At 39.0% G+C, this 25,152-nt stretch overlaps 1 protein-coding gene across 4 annotated transcripts in view; it reads right to left on the reverse strand.

The window, feature by feature from the left end:
* Positions 1-2,497: 2,497 nt before the first annotated feature.
* Positions 2,498-25,152, reverse strand: part of heatr5a (HEAT repeat containing 5a) — a 125,111-nt gene continuing 102,456 nt past the window's right edge. For all 4 annotated transcript variants that reach the window (XM_059956275.1, XM_059956248.1, XM_059956266.1 and 1 more), the window contains 8 exons: positions 22,476-22,724; positions 18,018-18,145; positions 17,061-17,208; positions 14,912-15,184; positions 9,466-9,690; positions 7,333-7,484; positions 5,427-5,640; positions 2,498-3,763 (listed from right to left, as the gene is read on the reverse strand). In XM_059956275.1, coding sequence (XP_059812258.1) covers positions 3,450-3,763; positions 5,427-5,640; positions 7,333-7,484; positions 9,466-9,690; positions 14,912-15,184; positions 17,061-17,208; positions 18,018-18,145; positions 22,476-22,724 — 1,703 coding nt within the window. In that variant the 3' untranslated portion in view covers positions 2,498-3,449. The remainder of the gene's footprint in view (positions 3,764-5,426; positions 5,641-7,332; positions 7,485-9,465; positions 9,691-14,911; positions 15,185-17,060; positions 17,209-18,017; positions 18,146-22,475; positions 22,725-25,152) is intronic.

The following is a 25,152-nucleotide window of genomic DNA, read 5'->3' on the forward strand; positions in this document are numbered from 1 at the left end:
TGAGATGTTGTAATATGACTTTTCCAATCACTTTCATGTGTATGCTCCTTCTCGTCCTGTTCAGCCTTTTATATTTATGAAAAATACAGGAAAAAAGGTTCTTACTGTGCAGAAGTAATTACGCTTAAAATCCCTGTTTTTTTCCAGGTCTGTCATTCAGCATTATTCTGATGTACATCTTGTGCATAAATACAAAATTAAAAATTAAAATTAAAATATGGGGCTTTCATAATGGATTAATAATAGTAATTGACTTGGCACGATTGCAGTGCCTGAGAAACTAATTTTAAAAATACAAGAAAACAGGAGCAGGAATAGGTCGCTCAGCTCCTCACATTTTCCTACCACCCGATTGGATCATGCTGAACCTACGCTGAACACCACTCCTCTTCGGTGCCAGGTCTCCATAATCCCAATTTCTCAATCTTTCAAATACTTCTCCATCTCCACCCTAAGTGTATTGAATGATCTATTCTCCACCACTATTGGGGTGGGGGTGGGGTCAGAGAATTTGGGAGGCTCACCACCTAGGAGAAGAAATTTATATGCATCTCAGTTTTTAAAGAAGAGACCCCTTATTTTGCAGATTTTAACTCTTGTTTGTGGCTCTTCCCCTATCATAACATGCACACTGCAAAAAACCTGAATGATCTCTGTTTCAATAGGGTCTTTCCTCATTCTTCTAAACTGTAAGGCATACTGACCGAATATATCATGCAGCTTCAGACAGTTGGCCATTCGATGCATGTATTAAATTTGGGAAAAAACAGACACTGATTCCCACTTTATCATTATTTACCAACCCTTTCAGGGAATTACTTGCATGGAGTTCAGCAAGGTTACAAACTGATTTGTTAAATGAAATGTAATAGCCTACTATTCATGGCTGGTTTCAGTCATGAAGGACACAATCGAGCAGCCTACCAGCCATGGAACTGCTAGGAGGTGTAGCTCAAAGGGCTGGAAAGGCCTCTTCCACGCTGTAACAATCAATAATCTACACAATTCAAATACTGATCATTAATAAACTGATGCCCATTTGGACAATTCAGAGCTTTCTTCAGTTCTTCTCTTCCATTTAGAACAAGGTTAAGCACCACCTTAACACACTCAAAACTCATTTGGGGAGTTTTCTTAAATTCAGTATTTTCTAATTGGACTACTCACAAGCCTAAAAAACATTTCAAATATTTGGAAGACTCGCAGCAAAAATCTTTTTCTTTTAAACTTTGAAAGAAAAAGGGATTTTTCTTTTAAAGTGTTGAGCAGAAAAATCAATATTGCTTCTAAGGTCAGGAAACAAAAAAAAAGAGAGCTTAATTATCATCCTGCAAAGAATTCCCACGGACTACATTTAGCCCACGAAGTGGTTTATGACAAAGTAAAATAATAATGCAAAGGTTAAGAGTCATAGACTTGATCTCTGGACTGTACTGTCTACTGATAAACCTAGGACAACACTGGGTATATAATTTGAATGTTCTCCTGGGACAGAAGGTGAAAAAATACACATTAGTCTTATGTTTAATTATTAGCTGGTAACATCTGCTGTAATTTCATGAAAACACCTGGTACAAGTGTTAAACTCACTTCCATGGATCCTGTGGGAAAACTGTCTGCTAAAATTTAGCTTCAGACAGAATGAGAGGCTACCAACACTCACAGAATTGCATATTATATTTTTAAATCTTCAAGCAGGAGGATGCAAACACAGAAACTGTCAGAGGAAATGAACAGACATGGAAGTCATTGACCATTTTCACTTGGGAATGCAGAGAGGGTCAGGAACTTTAAATTCCTTGGTGTTATCATTTAAGAGCACTCGTTCTAGGCCTAGCATGCAAGTGCAATTACAAAAAAAGCACAGCTGCGCCTCTACGTTCTTCAAAGTTTGAGAAGATTTGGCATGACATCTAATACATCTAAACGTGTAGTGGAGTGTATATTGACTAGTTGCATCACAGCCTGGTACACAAACACCAATGCCCTTGAATGGAAAATCCTACAAAAAAATAGGGGAATATGGCCCTATCCATCATGGGTAAAGATCCCACCACTGGTCAGGTCATGCTTTCTTCTTGCTGATGCTACCAGGAAGGAGGTACAGGAGCCTCAAATCTCACACTACCAGGTTCAGGAAGAGTTATTACCCCTCAACCATCAGGCTCTTGAACCAATGAAGTTAACTTCATTCAGCTTCACTTACCCATCACTGAACTGTTCCCACAACCTATGAACTCGCTTGCAAGGACTCTTCATCTCACGTTCTTGATGTTTAATGCTTGCTTATTTCCTTTGTAGTTGAAATTTGTCTCGGTTGCTTGTCTGTTATGGTTCTTGGATTTACTGAGTACGCCCGCAGGAAAAGTGAATCTCAGAGCTGTATATGGTGGCATATATGTACTTTAATAATAAACTTACTTTGAACTTTTGAACTTTGATTAAAAGGAAAACTAACCTCGTGGGAAGAAAAAGTTATGAAAGATAACAGACAATGTGAAGAAATTAGATTTATTTAAGTAAAAATACAAAAGTAGTAATAACGCATATGTTGCAATTCTATATAATTTACAGTTGTGTTATATACATAACCTGCAAGTCATCTATTAATACAGTACATTAGAACTTCAGAAAGCCCAAGCAAAATAAAAATAGCTATTAAACAGATTGGTTTCTGCAAGAATAGCCTGTGAAATTAGTCCATTGGTAGAAAGATTGTGACATTAGAAATACCACACACTTTACAGTGCAATATCATTTTTACTGGCAAAAATGAAAGCAATTGAGTGCCATCAACAGCCACACTCGTGGTTAGAGATTTATTAAAGCTGAGTTTTTTTAAATATAGTTGAGATTCTTCTTAGACAAAGCACTGGACAACTTAATAATCTTGTTTGTTTAAAATAATACCATTGTAGTGCAATTGTAGTTCATATAAGTTAGCTGGTTATAAATTTACATGTTATAAATTGCACTAATAACAGTGCCTATATAAGGTTATTCTATAAATTTCTGGCAATAGGAGAGCAGCCTTTTAATGACAAATGTGGTTGCATAAAATTCCTTTCAACATCACTTCTCTATCAAGTTGGAGATCAAGTCTAAGTTAACAGGTTATACCAAGTTGTTCGTCCATTTTCACAAATGTGTGCACAACAGCAGTGTTAAGACTTCATTTGGGTGAATTAAGAATTAATGTGACAGCAGTAAATGTTAGAAATGTATAGATGCTTTCTAAAAAAATTAAATGCTTGTTTTTAAAAATGGGATGTTCAAGTTTTAAAACGTTAAGCTATACACACACTGTTCTAGAATATTTGTCCTCATTCAATATAAAACAGTTGTTAAATTATGCCATTAGACTTCTTCAATATTAACATTAAGTTACCTTCACTTGGTCTACTTTGGTTGCTACTATCATGAGTAGTCTTCAAACTATTTCACAGCTCTTAGAAATTAGAAAAATCAGTCTTGAGTTGAATGCTGAGAGATTTTTTCCCAGAACATTTTGACTGTCCAGCTGCTTTCTTTGCTTTGATACTCTCTTGATTACCTTTAACAGCTCCTTCAAGTCTAGCTTTCATCGCTGGAGACATACCCACCAATTTTTGAAAAACAGCTGGATACTGCGGACCTAGTCGCATCAAGTTCTGGAGGGCAAACTCATGTAAACTCTTTGCTGGGTTTCGTGCAGATGTTAAAGCATTTTCATCCAAAAGAAAGGATATCAGAATTGGTAGAAGCAATGCCACCAAATAAATGCCTAGAACACAAGGAACAACGGAAACAAACTAACATTAAAACAAGTCTGTACAAATAAAAGTAATCAAACTGTATCATAAGAGAATGGAATAGCTATTAAAAATAAGAAAGATAATTTGGTGCAGTAAGGCAGTTATTTAAACAACTCATTATAGATCTGAAAGAGTTAACGTATGAGCACCACAGTAGCAGACAGTTAGTGCAACACCGCTACAGCTCAGGATGTCGGAGCTCGGAATTCCATTCTAATGTCATCTGTACGAAGTTTATTCACCCTCCCCGTGAATGCGTGCTTTCTCCAGGTGCTCTCTCCAATCTAAGCAACATCATTGTAAATCTCCTCTGCACTCTCTCTATAGTATCCACATCCTTCCTCTAATGAGGTGACCAGAACTGAATACAGTACTCCAAGTGGGGTCTAACCTAGGTCTTATATAGCTGTAGCATTATCTCACAGCTCTTGAATTCAATCCCATGGTTGATGAAGGCCAACACATCATACGCCTTCAACCTAAGCAACAGCTTTGTGTGTCCTATGGACTTGGACCCCAAGATCTTGCTGATCCTCCACACTGTCAAGAGCCTTAACATTAATATTATATTCTGTCTTCAAATTTGACCTACTGAAATGAACCACTTCACACTTATCTGGGCTGAACTCCATCTACCAATTCTCAGCCCAGTTCTGCATCCTTTTGGTGTCGTGCTGTAACCTGACACCCCTCCAGACTATCCACAACACCCCCAACTTTTGTGTCATCAGCAAACTTACTAACCCGCCCTTCTACTTCTTTATTGAGATCATTTATAAAAATACCACAGAGGAGGGTTCCCAGAACGGATCCCTGTGGAACACCACTGGTCACTGGCCTCCATGCAAAACACGAATCATCTACAACCACCCTTTGCCTTCTGTGGGCAAGCCAATTCTGGATCCACAAAGCAAGGTCTCCTTGGATCCCATGCCTCATTATTTTCTGAATGAGCCTCACATGGGGAAACTTAACAAATGCTTTACTGAAATCCATATACACTACATCCACTGCTCTGCCTTCATCAATGTGTTTTGTTACATCCTCAAATAATTCAGTCAGGCTCATAAAGCACGACCTGCCCTTGACGAAGCCATGCTAACTATCCCTAATCAGATTATGTCTCTCCAAATGCTCATAAATCCTGCCTCTCAGGATCTTCTCCAACAACTTGCCCACCAGTGAAGTAAGACTCAAATGTCATGTCAAGCTGACGTTCTAGGTTTCCTCAAAGACAGGTTAAGAAAGTGCAACAGAGGACTCAAACATTCCCCACTTCAAAAGAATAATAATTAGCCACAGAAATTGTTTCTGTAACAAAATTTTTTGACCAGTCAGTGTTATTAGCACTGAGCAGGACCCCTGAACCTGGAGGACCAGTGGACCACTCCTAGTCTGTTCTCTACCCTTTGACCTGTTCAGCATGGGTGACCCTACACCTTGACTCTAGCTAACATAGCTCTAGGGGTCATTGAGGTACACAAGCCCCCAAGCCCTACAACAGGATTGTGGTCCTCTTGGAGGATCCACAGAAATAACGTCATCATAAAAGCAAGTTTCAGGTTTCTCATAAAAAACCAAAGATTTTCATGTGTTTATCAAAATCCAAAGATAAATACATTGGAAACTCACGGTTTTGTTCATCAGCTAAATTGACCAAAACCTCCAGCGTCTTTACCCCTTCTAGCACGGCCTGCAATTCGGCACCTGTGCTTGGTTTCTCTTTTTCCACCTTGCGCAACCCATCCACAACCAAAATGGTCAGAGAGTGGATGTAAGGTGTAGACACAGCTTTATTAGGATGCTGAAATACTGACTGCAGCAATCTGTAGCCATGTGTCCGTATCTGAATAGAAATAGAATACTTTCTTAGAAAGGAAGCAAACATATGATAATGGAAAGTTTATTCAGATGTTCAAATTTTAAAATATTGCTAACAGGTATAATCATTAAAAGTTAACTGATAATAGAATCTCTGAGTGTCCTTGATCAATTTATGACATTCCTGGATTATGGGTTATATTTTAAAAAAGGTTGATAATAAAGATCACGGTGACAGTGAGCTGAAACAAAAATCAGATTCCCGCCTTCTAAAAGCTATCCACTGACCCCTGCTGTTTGAACTTGTAAACATCAATTAAGTAAAGGTCAAAAAAGCAAATAACTGCAAAGGCTAGAAACTTGAAATACTTGGAGGCCATAAACATCTAAACAGATGCTCCCTCAATTCTTGCTCTCTGGTTTTAGCTTTTGGCTTCCTACCAGATATTTCTTTGATCATTTTCCACCTTCCCTACCCTCTCTGCAACTTGCAACCACTTGTTTTTTCAGCTTCCTGATCCCGAGGAAGGGTCCTTGATCCAAAAAAGTATCTGTATGTTTTCCTTTCCACAGATGCTGCCTAAGCCATTGTGTGTTTCCTTTGTACATTTCTAGCATATGCAGCTTCTTGATTTTTTGTGTTTGACTTATTTTATGTTTGGCTCAACACAAAGCAGTCAGTTAACTCAGTCCTGAGCAGAAATGAATCTTTATTCTTCTTTATATGCATTAATAAATCTGGTAATGCATAGATAAATTAACCATTACGTGTTTGATTAATTCAACTTGACAAATAATGATATTTGACAGAAAACATGAGAAGTCTAAAACAGGTTTAATTCAGGTTTTACTCACACAGGCCTGTGACCTGCTCTACATTATCTCTTAAGTTGCCCAGGTGAATGTGGAAGACTGATCTCTCTGGCTCGAAACAATTCCAGAGCCAAGCAACAAGACCATGAATGACAACGGAGAAACGTGGGCAGATCAAAATAAGCCCTTTTCACAAAACTTTGCCTAAAATCCACTTGTTCACATTAACATTAAAAGTTAAAAATATTGAAATGATATCGTAACAAAATAAAGTTTTAATTAAGAAAGTCACAAAAATCAGACAGAACAAATACTTCTGCAAAGAAAAATAATTATAAAAATGTTATCTTACCTTTCCGTGCAGTTCTACAATCCCAATCAAATGAATGGGTATGTAGAACTAGCACAGAGTAAGCCTGGACTTGAGGGGCATAACCAGCAGATCTGAGGAGATGCTGGTATCTTTCAGCACACATGTGATAACAAACTCGGTCTCCCAAATCATCTTTTTGCACTATTCTGACGTATTCCAACCGCCTCCCCCAGACAAATGCTGGACCAAGAGAAGTAATGTAGCAGTCTTACAAACTCCTAAGCTCTAGATCCAGCCTTACCAAGTGTCAATGAACTACAATGCTCTGAAAAGCTGACTTGCCAATTTGCTCAGTAGCAGAGTGCAGTCAGTAAGTAGCTGATGGTACTTATCCACCCAGCTTGTGACTTACATATTTTAAATGATTCACAAAATCTACAGATACTTGTGATCAGAAATTTCATCAGTATCAAGCTAAAATGCTGACAAGGCTTAGCATAATTCAGGATTAGATAGATTTGATGCAATACTAGCTCAGAGCCATACCCTCTCAACTCTAGTGAACTGAAGTAAATGTGCTGCAATACTTACCACAGGATTTTTAGAACCAAGAATTATCTTAAACCGGTTAAAACATTCTTTTTCAAGACATTCCACACATGTGACCTCTTGATTTGCTGACATCAAGAAAATACTGATGGCAGTTAGCATGCTCACTTCATCCAAATCTGAGTGATTCAGCTCTACAAAAAACAAGCACACACACAAAACTTAAATAAGAAACCAAGCAGGTTAAATCCTTTTTGTTTATGTAAATTGTGGTTAAGGAGGCATGGAGCAGGGAATAGTGTGTACAGATATGGAAAGGTACTTTCAATCATCAGAACAACCAAGGCCTTTCACCGATGCATATACAGACTGATTATTCATGCTCACGAGAAAAGTACCAATCAAGTTCAGCAAATATATCCTGCCTCACATTGCGAATCAAAATAAATATTGTACATTGAAGTATATTGTCTAAACATAGTTCAAAAACTACCATCTGTGCATAAAACCCACACTATACTTCAATCAATACAGACAAATAGATCACAGTGTTCTCCAGGCCATTTTCTTTTTCTTCAACACAAAGATAACAACCAATTTTGCTGACTATATTCCCTACCCCTCATTTTGCATTATGCTGATAATCTTAAAGTTCTTGATTTATTTCTTAATTCCTTTTTGATCTTATGCTTTCCTATATTCATATATTTTCAGCAAACTAAGATGGTCTCTGAAAATCAATAGAATTATACATGCTGGAAATCTAACATCAAACAGAAAATGATGGAAATATGAAATTCAAACCTGATCTATGGGAAGAGAAAGAGTTAGCGTTTCAGGTTGGAGACACATTTAATGAGAACTGAGAAGGAGACAAAAACAACACATTATGTTGCAGATTGAGTGGGGGAAGGAGAAAAGGGTAAAACAAGACTGAGCATGGGGATAAGCTGGAAACAAAGTTACCTACTGAATGAGTGAATGGAAACAGTTAGAGGATGAGAATACAGATGCAAGGACACAGGAGCTGTGAAATGAGGAACAAGAAAACATGCTATGACTAGACATTTCTCTACTCCCAGAGATGAACAAGGGAGAAAAAGAAAAACTAAAAAATACAAACTTGTTGAGCCAATATTAAAAACTTTTACTTAAATTGCTCAATTCAATATAAAGTTCAAAAGGCTGCAATATGCCCGGACAGATTAGGTGTTACTCAAGCTTGCATTGGACCTCGTTATAACAACGCAGGAGATCACAGACCAGTAGTAAAGGAGCAAGTAATAGAGAGCCTAGGGTCGCCCCTGCAGACAGAATGCAAATTAGTCACCTAATCTGCATTATATTTCTCCAAGATACAGGATACTACATTACAAGCCACAAATGTGATATGCCAGACTGGAAGTAGCACAAGTGAACCACTGTGATTGTTTAGCACTCTGGACAGTAGAAAAGAAAACACTGAAAGGACAAGTGCTGCATTACCTGCAGGTGCAAGGAAAAGTGCTGTAAGAAGAGATGTGGTCGGTGAGAACAGAATGGTGGACCAGGGAGACACGAAGGGAATTGACCCTGCAAAATGCTGAGATATGCCTTAGATCAACTATGGCATATTAATTGATGGGACAGTCTAGAGGGCCAAATGGCTACTTCCCACTTCAATTTTCTGATGTTCTTGCTCTAGCAGAGTTGATCACAAGATCTACCAGATTTCTAGCCTGCAACTAGATAATTTCTCCTAACTCTGTGACTTCTACAGATTAAACAGCCATTTTCTTAAATAATCCAAGCCAGCCTCCCTTCTTTCAACTATTAAGCTGTAAGTCATCTCACATTCTATTGCCATATTCTAAGTCTTAGCGAGACTTAAATGCTGTGCTCACTAACCTACTAACCTAATCTGTCCAGGCATATTGCAGCCCTCTGAACTTTATATTGAATTAAGCAACTTAAGTAACTATTTTTAACCTTGGGTAACCAAGGGATCAGTTTTTTAATTCTCACACTTGTTTTCAAAAACTGGTCCCCTCCCCTCACTCTAGTAACTTTACAAAATCTTTCTCTGAGCACCTTTGCTTTTCCAGTATTGGGCATGCCTTACTTTTCTCCATCCTTTGGATATTCTTAACTTTGAATACAGTCTCAACTCTAGAGGAGAACTGGAATCTCTATTACCTGGATTCCAAAATTCCAGAATTGTTGCAAGAGCACTGCGGAGAAGCATGGTCCAAGCAGTATGGCTCTTCTCTGCCCTAGCCATGGGAGAGGAGACAATGGCCTTCAGTGCCTGCAGTGCTGCATTGACTGTTGAAGATATACAACCATCAAACCTCCTTACTGCAGTTTCCTTCAGGACTCCAGTGATTAGGTAAAGGACAGTAGGAAGAATAGAAACACTCCCTGGAAAACAAAGGAAGAATCAAATATTTCTAAGGAACTGAAAAGTTAGCATAAATAAACAAACAAGCAAAATGATAATGCTACTCTGCGCTTTTGTTAACAATACTTCCTTAGTAATGTTTCCTTTTCTCTTCATTTAGGTTTGGCTCCAAGATTCAAACAATGATTACATACTGAATATCATGTCCATTATAACTCTTAATGGACAGAATAGACAGGTAACAAAAACTTGGTGTATAGTTAACACTATTTAACAATTTACATGCAGTATCACGAGAGGAATGTCAGTATACAGCCAATTTACATCAGCCTACTTCACATTATTAAGTAGCTAAGAGCACTGGATACAGAAAAGACTTTGGGTTTGATAAAATTCAAAATAATTTTTTCACTAACATCAATTACCTCACGTTAAGCTACTTTGGTGCAACCATTATATGGGCATCTAATCAACAAAAATTAGACCATAAGACATATAGGCAGAGTTAGGTCATTCAACCCATCGAGTCTGCTCCTCCATTTGATAATGACCTTCAAACCTCATTCGCCTGCATCTTCCCTGTAATCTTTGATGCCCTTACTAATCAAGAACCTATCAGTCTCCACTTTTAATATAGCCAATGACTTGGCCTCCACAGCCATCTGTGGAAATCATTTCAACAGATTTGCTATACTCTATCTAAAGAAATTCCTTATCTCTATTCTGAAGGAACTTCCTTTTATTCTGAGGCTGTGCCCTCAAGTCTTGCATCTTCCCAAGATCACAGACATCCTCTCCATGTCCACTCTATCCAGGCTGTTCAATACTCAGTAGGTTTCTATGAGACTCCTTCCCCACACCCATCACAGCACAATTCTTCTAAAATCCAACAAGTAGAATCTCAGACCCATCAAGTCCTTCTCATTTGCTAACCCTTTCATTCCTGAGATGATTCTTCTCCTCTAGGCCCTCTCCAATTCCAGTACATCCTTCCATAGAGATGAGGATCAAAACCACTCACAATACTTCAAACGTCCTATGAACAAAACCTTACATTACATCCTTACTTTTACGTTCTAATCCTCTCAAAATGAATGCTAATATTGCATTTGCCTTCCTTACTACCGACTCAATCTGCAAGTTAAACTTTAAGGAATTCTACAATAGGATTCGCAAATCCCTTGGTAGCGCTGATTTCTGAATTCACTCATGGTTTAGAAAATCATCTACTCCTTTATTCCTTCTACCAAAGTGCATGACTACACTGTATTCCATCTGCCATTCCTTTCTGCAGGCTCCCTGCTTCCTCAACTCTACCTGCTCCTCCACATACCTTTGCAGCACCCACAAACCTGGCCACAAAGCTATCAATTCCATCATCCAGATCATTAACATATGACATGAAAAGTAGTGGACCCAACATTGACCCCTGCAGAACACCACCGGTCACCATCATCCATCCAGAAAAGGTCCACCTTATTCCCACTCTTTGACTTCTGTCTGCCAGTCAATCTTCCACCCAGATTAATCAGAAATAAAAACAATTTTAAAAAAAGACTTTTTTTGGAACCACTATCCTTGGACAACAACGTCCCCTACCAGTTGCACACTGCAGTTTTGTAATAAGAGTAATTAACCACAAAGATGATACATAATGCAGCTGCAGTGCAGCAAGTAAATATAAAAGCTCCTCTAATTTCTTAGATGATAAACATTGTGGGATTGAGCAGCTAAGCCATGGAATATTAGTTTTGCACTACCAATAACTTTGATTTAACAATAATTACCATGCAATAAAATATTATAAATATGGGATTCCCTGAAAAACTTTTTCCAACTGTAGTGAAACAATATATTACAATGAAAGCTTTTCTAGCACTGTTTGATGTTGCTTAGAATCAGTTCAAATAACAAACACAAGAAGATCAAGATCAGAAACACCACTAGACGTTTGAACTTGTGGCCAGGGATTTGCAGCCATTTACAAAATCAAAAGGACTTCTATGATTCCAAAAACTCAAGAGCTGAATTTACTTCTCTTAAACTGTGGAATGATTCATGTTTTAACCTCTTTTGCACCATCTCCAATTTCTTCTTCTAATGGGTGACCAGAACTGCACATAATATTTTTAGTACACAATACTAGTCCTGTCTGACTGAAGTTTTATATATTAGTATAAGACACAGTCAAAGTTCTGCAGCACAAAGACATTCACCTCTCCACTAAACTCAAGGTTTACAATGCTGTTGTGGTCTCATCACTTCTATATGGCTGTGAAACCTGGACATTGCATCGTAGACATGTCAAACTGCGAGAACAATTCCACAATCGCGCACTGCAATCAATTATGCAAATCCGCTGGCAAGACCGTATCTCCAACCTGACAGTCCTGGACCGAGCCAATTCTACAAGCATTGAAGCCAAGGTTTTGAAGGCTCAGCTCAGATGGACCGGCCATGTGATCCGCATGGATGAGTCCAAAATGCCGCGTCAGTTGTTCTACAGAGAACTGGAGCAGGGCAACTGTGCCCAAGGTCGCCCAAGGAAGAGGTACAAGGACCTCAAGTCAAACCTTAAGTGGGCCAAACTCCAGCCCCGCGATCTCGAACACACTGCTGCTGATGGGTCCAAGTGGCACAATTTATGCTCCAAGGCAGCAAGCAACTTCCAAGCCAACTGGCGCATGCAGCGCCTCAAGGTGAGTCAAGAAAGACACAGGAAGGGGTCCGCTCCTGCCCCAACGGGCAGTGCTCCTTGCCCCATCTGCGACCGTATCTGCGCTTTGGACCGGCCTCAGAAGTCATATGCGTGCCCACAGACGTTGACTGCGCAACACATTCGTCTTCCTCGGACTTCGAGAGACTACTACTATAAGACACTGTATAATTCAGAAGAAATGAAAACAAAAAGAAACTCTTAGCTTTTGTTCCGATATAATTATTTGCTTTAGTATTTCTGCCTGGTTAGTTAGTTATGAAGCTGGCCTTCCTTTCTCAGAAATTGCCTAACTGGGTTTTGGATACTGGCAAATGGAGATACGTACTGCAACATCTTTCATCTTTGTTGAAATTCATGTTATCTGATAACAAACTTCACTTTTCATGCATCTGTACAGGAAGTTAATGTGAAGTGAATAATTATGGAGATGGAAGGAACTGGAACGTGCTGAAAACAACAGTCTCCTATGAGAACATGGCAGAAATTTTGCCTCAAGGCCATTTTCCAATACTAAGCCCACACTACTTGATTCCAAAAGTCTAATGTATTCATTTTGAATACACTAAGCAAAGAAGCTTCCATACCCTCCTGGTAGAGAGTGCTAAAGAATGGCTTATCTCAACCATGAATGGCCGACTCCTTATTTTTAAATCATGATCCTTGCTTCTAAACCTCAAGAACACAACACTAGTGTGTTGACTTCACTAGTCCTCCTTCAAGCATGTCAGATATCCTTCAATCATAAGCAAACATGGTATTATTTAAAACAAACAGAGCAGCTAGGTTTGGGGGTATACCCCAGTGTGGAATGAGAACTGGCAAGCAGACAGCAAACAGTAGGAATGAACTAGTCATTTTTGGGTTGGGAGGCTGTGACTTGTAAGCTGCCACAGGAATGAGTGTTGACTCCCAGCTGTTCAGTATGTACTTGAAATATTTAGATGGGTGTATTAAGTTTAACACATTCTTATCTGCAAATGATACAAAATTGGATGTCAATGTGGTCTGTGAGAGGGATACTGAGGTTCTTCAGGAAGAAAAAAGATATGTAAAATGAATGGCAAAGGTATGACAGATGAAAGATAATGTAGAAAAATTTAAAATTGTTAAATAAAAAGCATTTTAAACAGTGATAAATTGAAGGGTACTGATGTGCAAAGGGTCTGGTTTGCCTATGTCAGTGAAATACAAACATGTAGACACAGCCAGTCACGAGAAAGGCATCTTCACTATCTTCACTACAAGTTGATAAAGAGGATAAGAATAGAGGCATTTTGCTTCCATTGTATAGAAACATGGTAAGACCACATCTGGAATCCAAGTAGAGGCACTAGGCCTGTACACAAGGAAGGATATACTTGGGATTCAGTGAGTGTAGAGAAAGTTATCCAGATTGATTCCTAGATGGCAGGTATGTCAATGCCAAACAGATAAGCATGTCATTCAAATGGATAAGCAAATTAGGCCTAAACTTTCAATAAGGTGATCTTGTTGAAACATACCAAATTCTTACAGGACTCGTCAGGTGAAATTTCCCTTTGAGTGTATGGAACTGGAATGATCATCACAAATTCAGTGTTTAATTCTGTGCTATTCAGAACAGAACTAAGAAGAATCACCTTAATCCAAAGTGTTTAGCAAGGTGGCTGTGGAGGTGCATTTGTTGGGTACATTCAGGAAAGGGATTGATAGAATTCGAGATATTAAGTAAATCAGGGATATGGTGTTAAACCAGGGAAGTGATATCAAAATAAAACATTAGTCTCAATCTTATTCAATGACAAACCAGACTCAAGAGGTCAAACTGCCTAATTCTGCTTCTATTAATGATTTTACCTTCAGTGCAAGTCCAGACCAATTAATCTCTCCTCATTTACAATCCATCCCATCCCAGAAATCAACCCGGTGAACATCTGTAGCACTCCTTCAATCACAAGCATATTGCCAGTTAGAGAGGGAATCCAGGTCTATACATAAAGTTCCAGGGACAGTTTTAACAGGGCCCAGAACATGCTGCAAAATATCTTCACTCATGTACCTAAAACAATGGGCTTATCAAGAGCATCCTCTTTTGGATTGCAGGGAGGGAGTAGAAATAGGCTATAAATGGTTGGGGGACCATGAGGATGGAGCTATATAATGACTACTTCTTTTACCAAATGTATTTATCCTTAGACCATTCTGTCACACAGATCTTCCACACAATCAAAGACCATGCTGCTATTCTCTCCTCTCCTCCCTGCACATCACATCAGTTATCAGCTTCTCTATAAACTTCTAACTTTTTTCATATCTGATGCAAGGTGTGTGACCTGATATTTTAACTGTTCCTTTTCATACAAGTGCTGATTAACAGAACTTTGTTTTCATTTGTTGGAGGTGTTCATGGCATAAAATATACATTATAAAATATGCTTACAACACTCTAATAATACAGACATTTAAAAAAAAGCTTCAAAGAAACAAAATTACTGTAATTCAATGGCAGATTAAATTAATTTCCTGAAATATGCCTAACTTACCTGTAGGAGAGCAAACTGAAATGAGTTCAGAGAGAATTCGCAGGGCAGCGATTACTAATTTACTTCCGTCCTCAGACAACAACTGAGGATTCCCGGAACTGCTTTTTGGAGAATCCACTAGCTTAGGGTTTAATTGGGGAAGTTGACGAACCAGGATGGAGAGTGTCAACTCCAGTGTTGCGAAGACTAGGGACTTTCCTGGTACCAGTCCACCTGTATCACTGCCCTCTCCAAATTCCGGAAGAGTCTCTTTCTCAGCAGCACCATCATCAACTGTAAAGAAAATTAGACAAGGTAAATCCTCCCCAAAAATTGACACAGTCCTTCAGAAATTATAACAAACAAGAAAAAGCAAAGCTTCTCCTGATTGCTGAATTGGCAGGTGGCAGTAATTGTTTATATTTATAATACCTTAGTTCTGTGGTCAGTGCCCAGCAAGGTCAAGAATAAGGATGAATTTGAGCTTCCATAGCAAAAACAGAAGCTGCTGGAGATCAGGTAGCATCAGAGGAGAGCTATAGCAAGTTAATGCATGGGTTGATGATTCCTTCAGAATTTCAGGAATTCCGATGAGAAGTCATCAACTTTCAGTGTTAAAACTTTTTCTCGATCCAGATATGCTATGTGATCGGTTGTTTACTATATATTTTTTAAAAATCTTATTTCATGCTTCTAGAAGTTCCAATATTTCACTTTATTGTTTTCATAAGCAACATTTATATGTGCAATCTGGGGAACAATGTGGGGAAAAGAAAACAATCTAGCTTGAAATGTCAGACTCCAGACAGAAGGATTGAGTTGTCCATTCTTCTTTCTCCGTCTGCTACAAGATCTACAATCACAATGGGAATAACAAGTTACTAGTCCGTACTTGACTCACTACTTTCAGAAAGCAGAAGCAATCTGAGTGAATGTGGAAAAGAGGACCAACTTCTTCTGTCTGAACCACACCATTAAGAGGAGATTTGTACTTTGACCAATTTGGTACTCTCCAAACACAATAAAATTAAGTGCTTAAATAAAGTACATGCATAAGTAACTTTCCTCTTTTTTCTCACCTAAATAGTTTTAAATCAATGATAAGTAATCAAACAAGAATCATTTATCACTTAATGACATCAATGTAAGAATCACACAACAATGCAGCTTCTTGTTGAAGAAATTTCAATTTAAAGATAAATGAAGTTGTAATTTTCATAAAATATCACACAATATTTGTGTGTGTGATAGTTTATGAAAGTTACAATTATTTATTCAAGAACTATTTATTATGATCTAATTCAAATACCATAGAAATGGGCAGATAAGATGCCCCTATTCTTGTATCCTTGAACCTACTATGCAACATATCACTAGAAAGTGTGCATCACTACCCTGTCATGACAATCCACAGGTATTTTCTGTTTTTGGAAACATAAAAGAATGCAGAAGCAGGAATCTGAAGCAAATAATAAACTAAGGGATGAACTCAGCAGGTCAAGCAGCACCTGTAGAGACAAAGGGATGGTCAACATTTCAGGTTGGAGCCCTGTATCTGGACTAAGAGTGTAGAGAAACGCCTAGTATATAAGGGAGGGATGTGATTGAGGCTGGTAACATATAATGGGCAAAGAGAACCAGATGGGGGAGAGTGAAGAGTCCAGGTGAAGCAGGGGGAGGAAGGGAGAGAGAAATAGAGAAGTTGAACAAAGAGAGAGAGAGACCTTGGGAGGGCTGGTGAAAGTGGGAAAGGAACTCGGGGAGTGGGTTACATCTGCTCATCATCACTCCATCTATCAGCCTCTGACTCAGTGCTCCCATCTCCCCCTCCCCACAGCTCCATCATCCTTCCTCCCCAATCTGGGTTCACTCAATATCTACCAGTCTCCGTCTCAACCCTCCCACTCACTGGCTATCTTCCCTCCAACCTCTCAGTCTTGACACAGGGTCAAAACCTGAAATATTGATCATCCATTTGCCTCAGAAGATGCTGCTTGACCTGGCGACTTCTTCCAGAGTTTTTTTTATTTTCTTCTTTTGGTTTGTAGCAAATGACTTCTTTAATCATTTTTATGAATTCTAAGAAGTTATGCTTGAAGTTCAACACCTACAGTACTCTAATAACTATCAATAATTACACAATTTTTCCACCAGTTCCATGAATACCCACCTTCTGCACTTCTCCTCTTCTCCTTTACATGCTCTTGGGCGGCTCTTATAATTTGTTCCACAACATCAACTGCAGCCAGCTGGATTAATGGGGACTCACGTGTTACAATCAAACGATGCAAAACATTCAATAATTCTACTCCAAGTTCCTACAACAAAGCATAAAAAAGAATCTCAAATTAAGAAATAGATGGCAACAGAAAAGTGCCATCTTCATTCTATTGGAAGGATGATTTAAATCAAAGCTTTCACATGTATTCAAACTGTAAACATATTGATGTGAAACAGTGAAATCTTTTGCTTCAGAATATCCTAAAAACATTACCAGGATCACGATACTTTTTCACACCAAGGCTTATTTTATACAATTAACAAGATAAGTAAAGTGAGCCAAGAATCGAATTTTCATTTCAAACAAACCCAATCACTCATCCCAAGATAAGTATAAGTGCTGAAGTCTTTATTAGGAAATGTAAAATGATGACATTTTTAATCAATTTCAACTTTTCTAATCTCACAGGAATTCGAAAAAATAAGTTCAGAATGCTTAAATCTACTAAGGTGAACCTTAACAAATGAGATTCTCCTCTGCAGTTAAATTTTACTAAATAACACAGGCTTGTGCAAAATTCCACCCAGCTATCCCAGATGTATTTACATGAGCTGAAGAAAGATCCAAGCTTAGTTTGGTGATGAGAGGTAGAAATTTATAGTGGGCCAATAGTACTAACAACAGTAAACATATGCAATAGTTTGTCTTTCACTGCAGACCTTTTGTGACTCTTCTATCAGTTTTGAGAAATCAGATACAAATTAGATTATCTAAATGAATTGGAGCAATATCATATCAAATGGAAAAATAAAGTCAGTAATTCCCTATATAGTCAAGCTAAAAAAAATCGATTACAATGTTACAATGTGGTAACTGAAAACTTAGTAAAACGTTATAATGCATTACCTGATCACTTCCTATTTTACAACGTGGCCAAAGTACATCCAGTAAGGAATGTAATGCACGTAAGCAGGCTACGATGCTTTCCATTGGTGCATCTGGTCGCAGAGAACACAGAAACTCTACACTGATTCCTGTAATGATAACAGAACAGTTTATTTTCTTTCATTCTGATCACATCTCAGCCTCCTTCCACCAACAGACATACCCAAATGAAGTTAATAAATGGCTCAACTTTGGTCACAAAACAATTCCATGAAACCCTCCATTTTTTGGGATCAACCATGGAAGTTGTGTCCCAGTTGTCTATGATACGTAAGCAGTACATATTAGAGAGCCAGCTGTTGCCCATGTAGCAGACTCCCCCTTTCCGTTCAGCTGATGAATCCAAAGGAACAGCTGAGGCGAATATAGTTTGGCACAAGTGGCATCGCAGAAGTTGCCAGTCTGCGTTGAACTCAAAGTAGGACTGCCTTAGGGTCTCTAGCTCCGGATTTTTCCCCAGGTCTTCCCCATTAGTGGGTACAGCTGCAAGGCAGCGGATACTTGAGATCAGAGTTTTCCTTCTCCTAGATGAGCTGCCAACCATTGCTGACGAGCCCCAAATGCTTAAAGCTACTGATTTGCAAGGCACCAGTAACCTGCTTTGCCCCTTTTGTCAGTAGAAATGGTTCCACCAGGCTTAGTGCTAAGCCATCTCTTACTATCATTTTAGCAAATACAAATGTGGCTCTTACTCTCAACTAAAATCTGTAGCTCTTGTTGGAGGATAGGTTCATTATCGCCTACCATAATAACAAAAATTTATTTGAAGAACCTGAACAACATTGGCAAGGGAAACACCTAACACCCTTCCCTTTTGAAGTAGTGAGGGTGAGCTGATTTCTTGGAATCTTCATGAATAGGGTATCTCCACCTATTTGCGAGGTTGGCAAATCCAGGTTTTGACCAACAATGAGCAATCAACCACGAACTTAACAGATCATCCATTTGGTAGCATTTCCACGCAGATCACACACTGAGCCTCTAAATGGTAGAGATGTAAAGCAATTTATTCCACAGATTCAACAGCTGATATTTTTGAAAACAAGTAGATTTTGAAATTGGTGATTATTTATAATAATAAGTATTATTTTGTTGATGTCAGATTCAGGACCAACGTTTTACTAAGTTTTCAGTTACCACATTGTAACATTGTGATTGGTTTTTTTTAGCTTGACTATATAGGGAATTACTTACTTTATTTTTCCATTTGATATGGTATTGCTCCAAATCATTTAGATAATTTAATTTGTATCTGATTTTTCAAAACTGATAGAGGAGTCACAAAAGGTCTTCTTTTCAAAGGGACTAATAACATTCTTTCAAAATAATATTTTTTATTACTATATGTTTGCCGCTGTACCTTTATTCAACCTATATTTTTGAGTCAGTTCTCATCCCCAGTATTCACAATTACAAAAGCACAACTACAGTGCTTTTGCTGACAAGGCAAAAGATCTGCATTCTTAGACCAGAGCCACCCAAACTGTAACCTAACACAGAACAAGCCAATTCGAAACTGACCATGTCAATTTTCACTGGGCATCCCTTTACTTTGTCAACGCAACTGGATTCCTTTCATACCTCCCCCCCCTTCAGCCTCAACACATATAGCAGCTTTGAGTTATAGACTTCATCCCCCCAGGATAAAAACAAAACTCATGTTTCTCCTGCCTCAGCAAGGACCTGGATCCACTTCAATCTGCCTATCGCCACAATAGGTCTTTGGCAGAACCAATCTAAATGGCTCTTCACATGGCCTTAGATCAGCTGGACAATGCAAACACCCATGTCAGGATGCTGTTCGTTGATTATAGCTCAGCGTTTAACAACATCATTCCCACAGTCCTGCTTGGTAAGCTACATAACCTCGGCCTCTGTACCTCCCTCTGCAATTGGATCCTCGACTTCCTAACCAGATTGGTGATAACTTTTCCTGGCTGATTGGTGCACCTCAGGGGGTGTGTGCTTAGCCCACTACTCTAGTCCCTCTATACCCATGACTGTGTGGCAAAGTACCATCTATAAATTTATTGATGATACAACCATTGTTGGTAGAATCTCAGATGGTGATGAGACGGCATACAGGAGCGAGATATACCAGCTAGTTGAGTGGTGTTGCAGCAACACCCTGGCACTCAACATCAGTAAGACGAAAGAGTTGATTGTGGTCTTCAGGAAGGGCAAGATGAAGGAACACATACCAATCCTCATAGAGGAATCAGAAGTGGAGAGAGTGAGCAGCTTTAAGATCCTGGATCTCTGAGGATTTAACCTGATCCCAAGATATCAATGTTGCTATAAAGAGGCAAGACAGTGGCTTTATTTCATTAGAAGTTTGAAGAGATCTGGTTCGTCACCGAAAACTTCTATAGATGTACCATGGGGAGCATTCTAGAAGGCTGCATCACTATCTGGTATGGGGGCATGGCAGTAGGGGTGGTACAGGGGAAGCTACTGCACAGGACAGAAAGAAGCTACAGAAAGTGGTAAAATTAGTCAGCTCCATCTTGAGTATAAGCCGCCATAGTATCCAAGACATCTTCAAGGAATGGTGTCTCAGAAAGCCGAAGTCCATTATTAAGGAACCCTATCTGCCATGTCCTCTTCTCATCACTACCATCATGAAAGAGGTACAGAAGCCTGAAGGCACACACTCAGAGCTATTTTTGCATTATTTATTTTAATTTAACTATTTAATATACATAAACATACTTTCTATATTATCATGAACTGCATTGTACTGCTGCTGCTAAGTTAACAGATTTCACACACATGTTGGTGATAATAAACCTGATACTGATTATTTTCCTCGATCCTCAGATGTTACACTTCCCTTGCTAGTTTTCTCCCCCTCAAGCTTGGATCTACACATCTCTTATCTCTTTTCTAAAAGATCCCTCTGCTGCTTGCAATACTCCATTCTTAACATATTCCCTAAGTGTATATCCCTATGAAGACTCATCCACTCAGTGCACATTTTGCCGACCTTATATCCTCCATTCTGAAAATCATCCATGCCCCATCTTCCTCAATGATCAATGTTGGTTTATGATTTCCAATATTCCCAACTGAAATCTGTGCTTTATGGCTGGGTTGAGTTGTTCTCCGATTTTGGCAACTTACTTGCAAACATTTCGTCACCAATCAAGCTTTAGACAAGACCAATGTGTTCTACAAAATCCAGTGCAGGGACTTCAGCAAATATTACGTTGGCAAAATTGGGAAAAAGCTACCAACAAGGATCCATGAACATCAACTGAACGTAAAGCATCATGACCAATTCTCCCTAGTCTCCACCCATGAAGATTGAGGGGGGCACAAATTTTACCGATCATCAGTGAAAGCCATAGCTTGGCATACAAAAGAATTCCCATAAGCATGCTCTGTGAACAATTCTGTAAACTAACACACAGACCTCCATCCTATTTATGAGCTGTTGTGGGCAAAACTACAAATTACAATGCATAAAGTTCACCACACAGCCAATCAGCAACAAGATTTCCTCCCCACTCCACAATTGAGTTTCCAAAAATGATGTCCAATCAGTTGATTGAAAAGTATATAAAGGTCAAGCATCCAGAGCACACACCACATTCAAGGGCACACTGACGATGCTTCCTCACATGGTGACAAAATGTTTGCAAGTAAATTGCCAATACTGGAGAGCAACTGAACCCAACAATACTGGAGAGCAACTGAACCCAACCATCAACCACCTGAGTAAAACATCTTCTGAAAATTTTCCATCTGTGTTTTATTTGTGAATTACTCTGTGGCCTCCTCCTTGTAGTTTTTGATTCCCACCTTTTTACTTCTATCCTCCTCTAAAAGAGTATTTATTCTTCCCTGAACCCATCTCATAGACACCATCCCAATTTCTCCTTGATTCCCTTTGACCAATTTTCTTATACCTCTGGTATAACAATTTTAAAGCAAGAAAGCATACTATGTCATAGATATCTAAATACACAAACCCCTAAACAACCATTAAATGTTGCATTTTTACTGGATTTTTTCCATATTGTTTTGTAGAAATTTTGCCCAAAAGCTTCTCAAACATCAAGAACATAGAACATAGAATAGTACAGCACATTACAGGCCCTTCGGCCCACAATGTTGTGCCGACCCTCAAACCCTGCCTCCCATATAACACACCTCCCCCAACTTAAATTCCTCCATATACCCGTCTAGTAAGGATGGACTGTATCAATGGACTGGAAATGGCAACTTATCTGCTCTAATATAATCCAGTATTTAAGTAACATACTTACCAAAACTCTATGCGCTGGAGTTCCCTGAATGAAATTTATTTGCAATGGAGCCTTTTCCCCCTCAAAATATGTACATGCATATTTTATACGTAGAAGTCTATTAAGAAAGAGAAGTATCTCTAGTAAGAAAAGTAGCTGCTTTACTCACCTAAAATTAGATGGAATCTATCAGTGTTTACATCTTCTGGAGACTTCACTGCACTTGTCAAGTTGGATTCATTACCCAACATTGTTGGAGTTACAGGTCTAGACAGAGAAGCAGAGCCTTCATCTGGGTCAATCAGTACGAAGTCTGTGCTATTCAGCCACAATGCTGTGGCATGAAGGATAGGAGCCCATGAATTACAGTAATGAGGCCTTGCACTCTCAATTGTTTCTGAGGTATAGAAGGCACCACCTAGTCATAGAAGATGGAATAAATTAATGTTTGGTTAATATTTTGATGAGAGATTCTCAGCATTAGTAGGTTAAGTGGAAAATGAATAGAAGCGATATCTGATTAGATAAATTCCAATTCATTATTCAGACAAGAATTTCATAACTTACCAGAATTAGTGCTCCTAAATATAAAATTTAACTTTTGTGATGATTCAATCATTCTGTTCAACACAAAGCACCACTATCAGACTAGACAGATTAGTGTATTGAGTGAACACATAGTGAGACAAAAGTTCATTGAGCTTCAGCTTCAGTAACACTACACAAGCCAGACAGAAAATTAAATAATTAAACACTGATGCAACCAGTAAATGAACAAAATAAATTCCCAGAGCTAGTTCTGAATTTCACTTTTCAGTTTAGAGGATCTTAGTTGCTATCATATCTGTCTTTGTTTTTTTCTCTTTATTCCCAACTTCTTTATCAAACTACTTTCAAGTAAGCCAATCATAAGCTTAAATGACAGAGAACACTTACATAGCAGTTAAATACAACTAATACTCATCATTCCAGAAAAATGTGACTTGTGTTCTGATACAAATGGTTAATTTTCTTTACATTGGATTGACCAAAATGTTCAAAGTCAATTTATTATCGAAGTACATACACATCATCATTAACCACCATGATTCAGGCACACTCAGTAAATCCAAGAACCACAATAGAATCAATGAGAAACCGCACCCAACAGGGTGGACAAATAACCAAAGTGCAAAAAAAACCCAACAAACTGCGCAAATACAAAGGAAAATAAATAAATAAACAAGCAAGCAATACACACAGAATGTTGGAGGAACTCAGCAGGTCAGGTGGCATCTATAGAAATGAATAAACAGCTATTGTTTCAGGCCAAATCCCCTCTTCAGGACTGGAAATGTAGGGGGAAGATGCCTCAGTAAAAAGTTGGGGGGGAGGGGGAAGGGGAAAGGGGCTAGCTTAACGGTGATAGATGAAGCCAGGTGGGTGGGAAAGGTCAAAAGCAGAAGAAGAATCCAACAGGAGAGGAGAGTGGACAATAGGAGAAAGGGAAGAAGTAATAGGCAGGTGAGAAGAAGTGAAAGGTCTGAGTGGGGAGCAAAGTGGGGGGGGGGGGGGAATATCCCTGCACCATCCACCACAAGTGCAACTTCCTGGTGGCCAAAAATTTTAATTCTGATGTGTCCATTCACAGCTTCCTCTTGTGCCAAGATGAGGGCACCCTCAGGGTGCAGAAGCAACAATATATATTCCGTCTGGGTACTCTCCAGTCCGATGGCATGAATATCGATTTCTCCTTCTGGTGAACATACCTCCCCTCACCCTCCCCATCCCTTCCTGTTTTTCCCACTCTGACCTTTTACTTCTTCTCACCTGCCTAATACTACCCCCAGGTTCCCTTTTCCTTCCCTTTCTCCTATTGTCCACTCTCCTATTGGATTCTTTCTTCTCCTGCCCTTGACGTTTCCCACTCACCTGGCATCACCTATTGCCATCCAGCTAGCCTCTTTCCACTCCCCTCCCCCACCTTTATATTCAGGCATCTTCCCCCTTCCTTTCCAGTCCTCATGAAGGGACTCAGTCTGAAACATCGGCATCTACTCATTTCCACAGACGCTGCCTGACCTCCTGAGTTCCTCCAGCATTCTGTGTGTGCTGCTTTGGATTTCCAGCATCTGTAGACTCTCTCGTGCTCGTAACAAATAAACAATAAATATCGACGACATGAGATGAAAAGCTCTTGAAAGTGAATCTGTAGGTTGCGGGAACAGTTCAATGATGGAGCAAATGGAGTTATCCCCACTGGTTCATGAACATTGGTATTTCCATATCAGATGCAACCAGTCAATAAGCTCTCCACCACACATCTACAGAAGTTGGTCAAACTTTTAGATGTCATGCCGAATCTTCCCAAACGTCCAAGGAAATTGAGCCAGTGCCGTGCACTCACAGTAAGCTTCATCACGTATCTATTGGAAAACTCCATGTGCTTCTGTTTATCTCCTCTTCAAGATAGGGGGTAAATAACAATGGACTCTTAAAATTTCTATAAGCATATTGAATGCCCTCCCTTCTTTTGGAAACTTTCTGAAACCTCCACTACTCTTGTTCCGGCAAACCATAACAGTGTTGGCTTCTATTTAATGTCAATCATGATTCCTACTCTTAACAGAGTAGGATTTTCCAAAAGTCTTCTGTATAGGAATAAGTAAATAGAATTAAGGCAGACAAACCCAATTCAGGGTGCTCGAGTCAACTCTGATTAACAAACCTAGAAAATAAAGGAATCAGAAGAAGTTCTTTGGATTTTATATCTTAGTACAGAACATTTGTCCACTGGGGTAAAATTTAAGAATACTAAAGTTCCCTGCTGCAATAAGAGGGAACATGTCTGTGATATTGAGAGCTCG

The sequence above is a fragment of the Hypanus sabinus genome, chromosome 2 (genome assembly GCF_030144855.1).
Source record: "Hypanus sabinus isolate sHypSab1 chromosome 2, sHypSab1.hap1, whole genome shotgun sequence".
In the NCBI taxonomy this organism is placed as follows: Eukaryota; Metazoa; Chordata; class Chondrichthyes; order Myliobatiformes; family Dasyatidae; genus Hypanus; species Hypanus sabinus.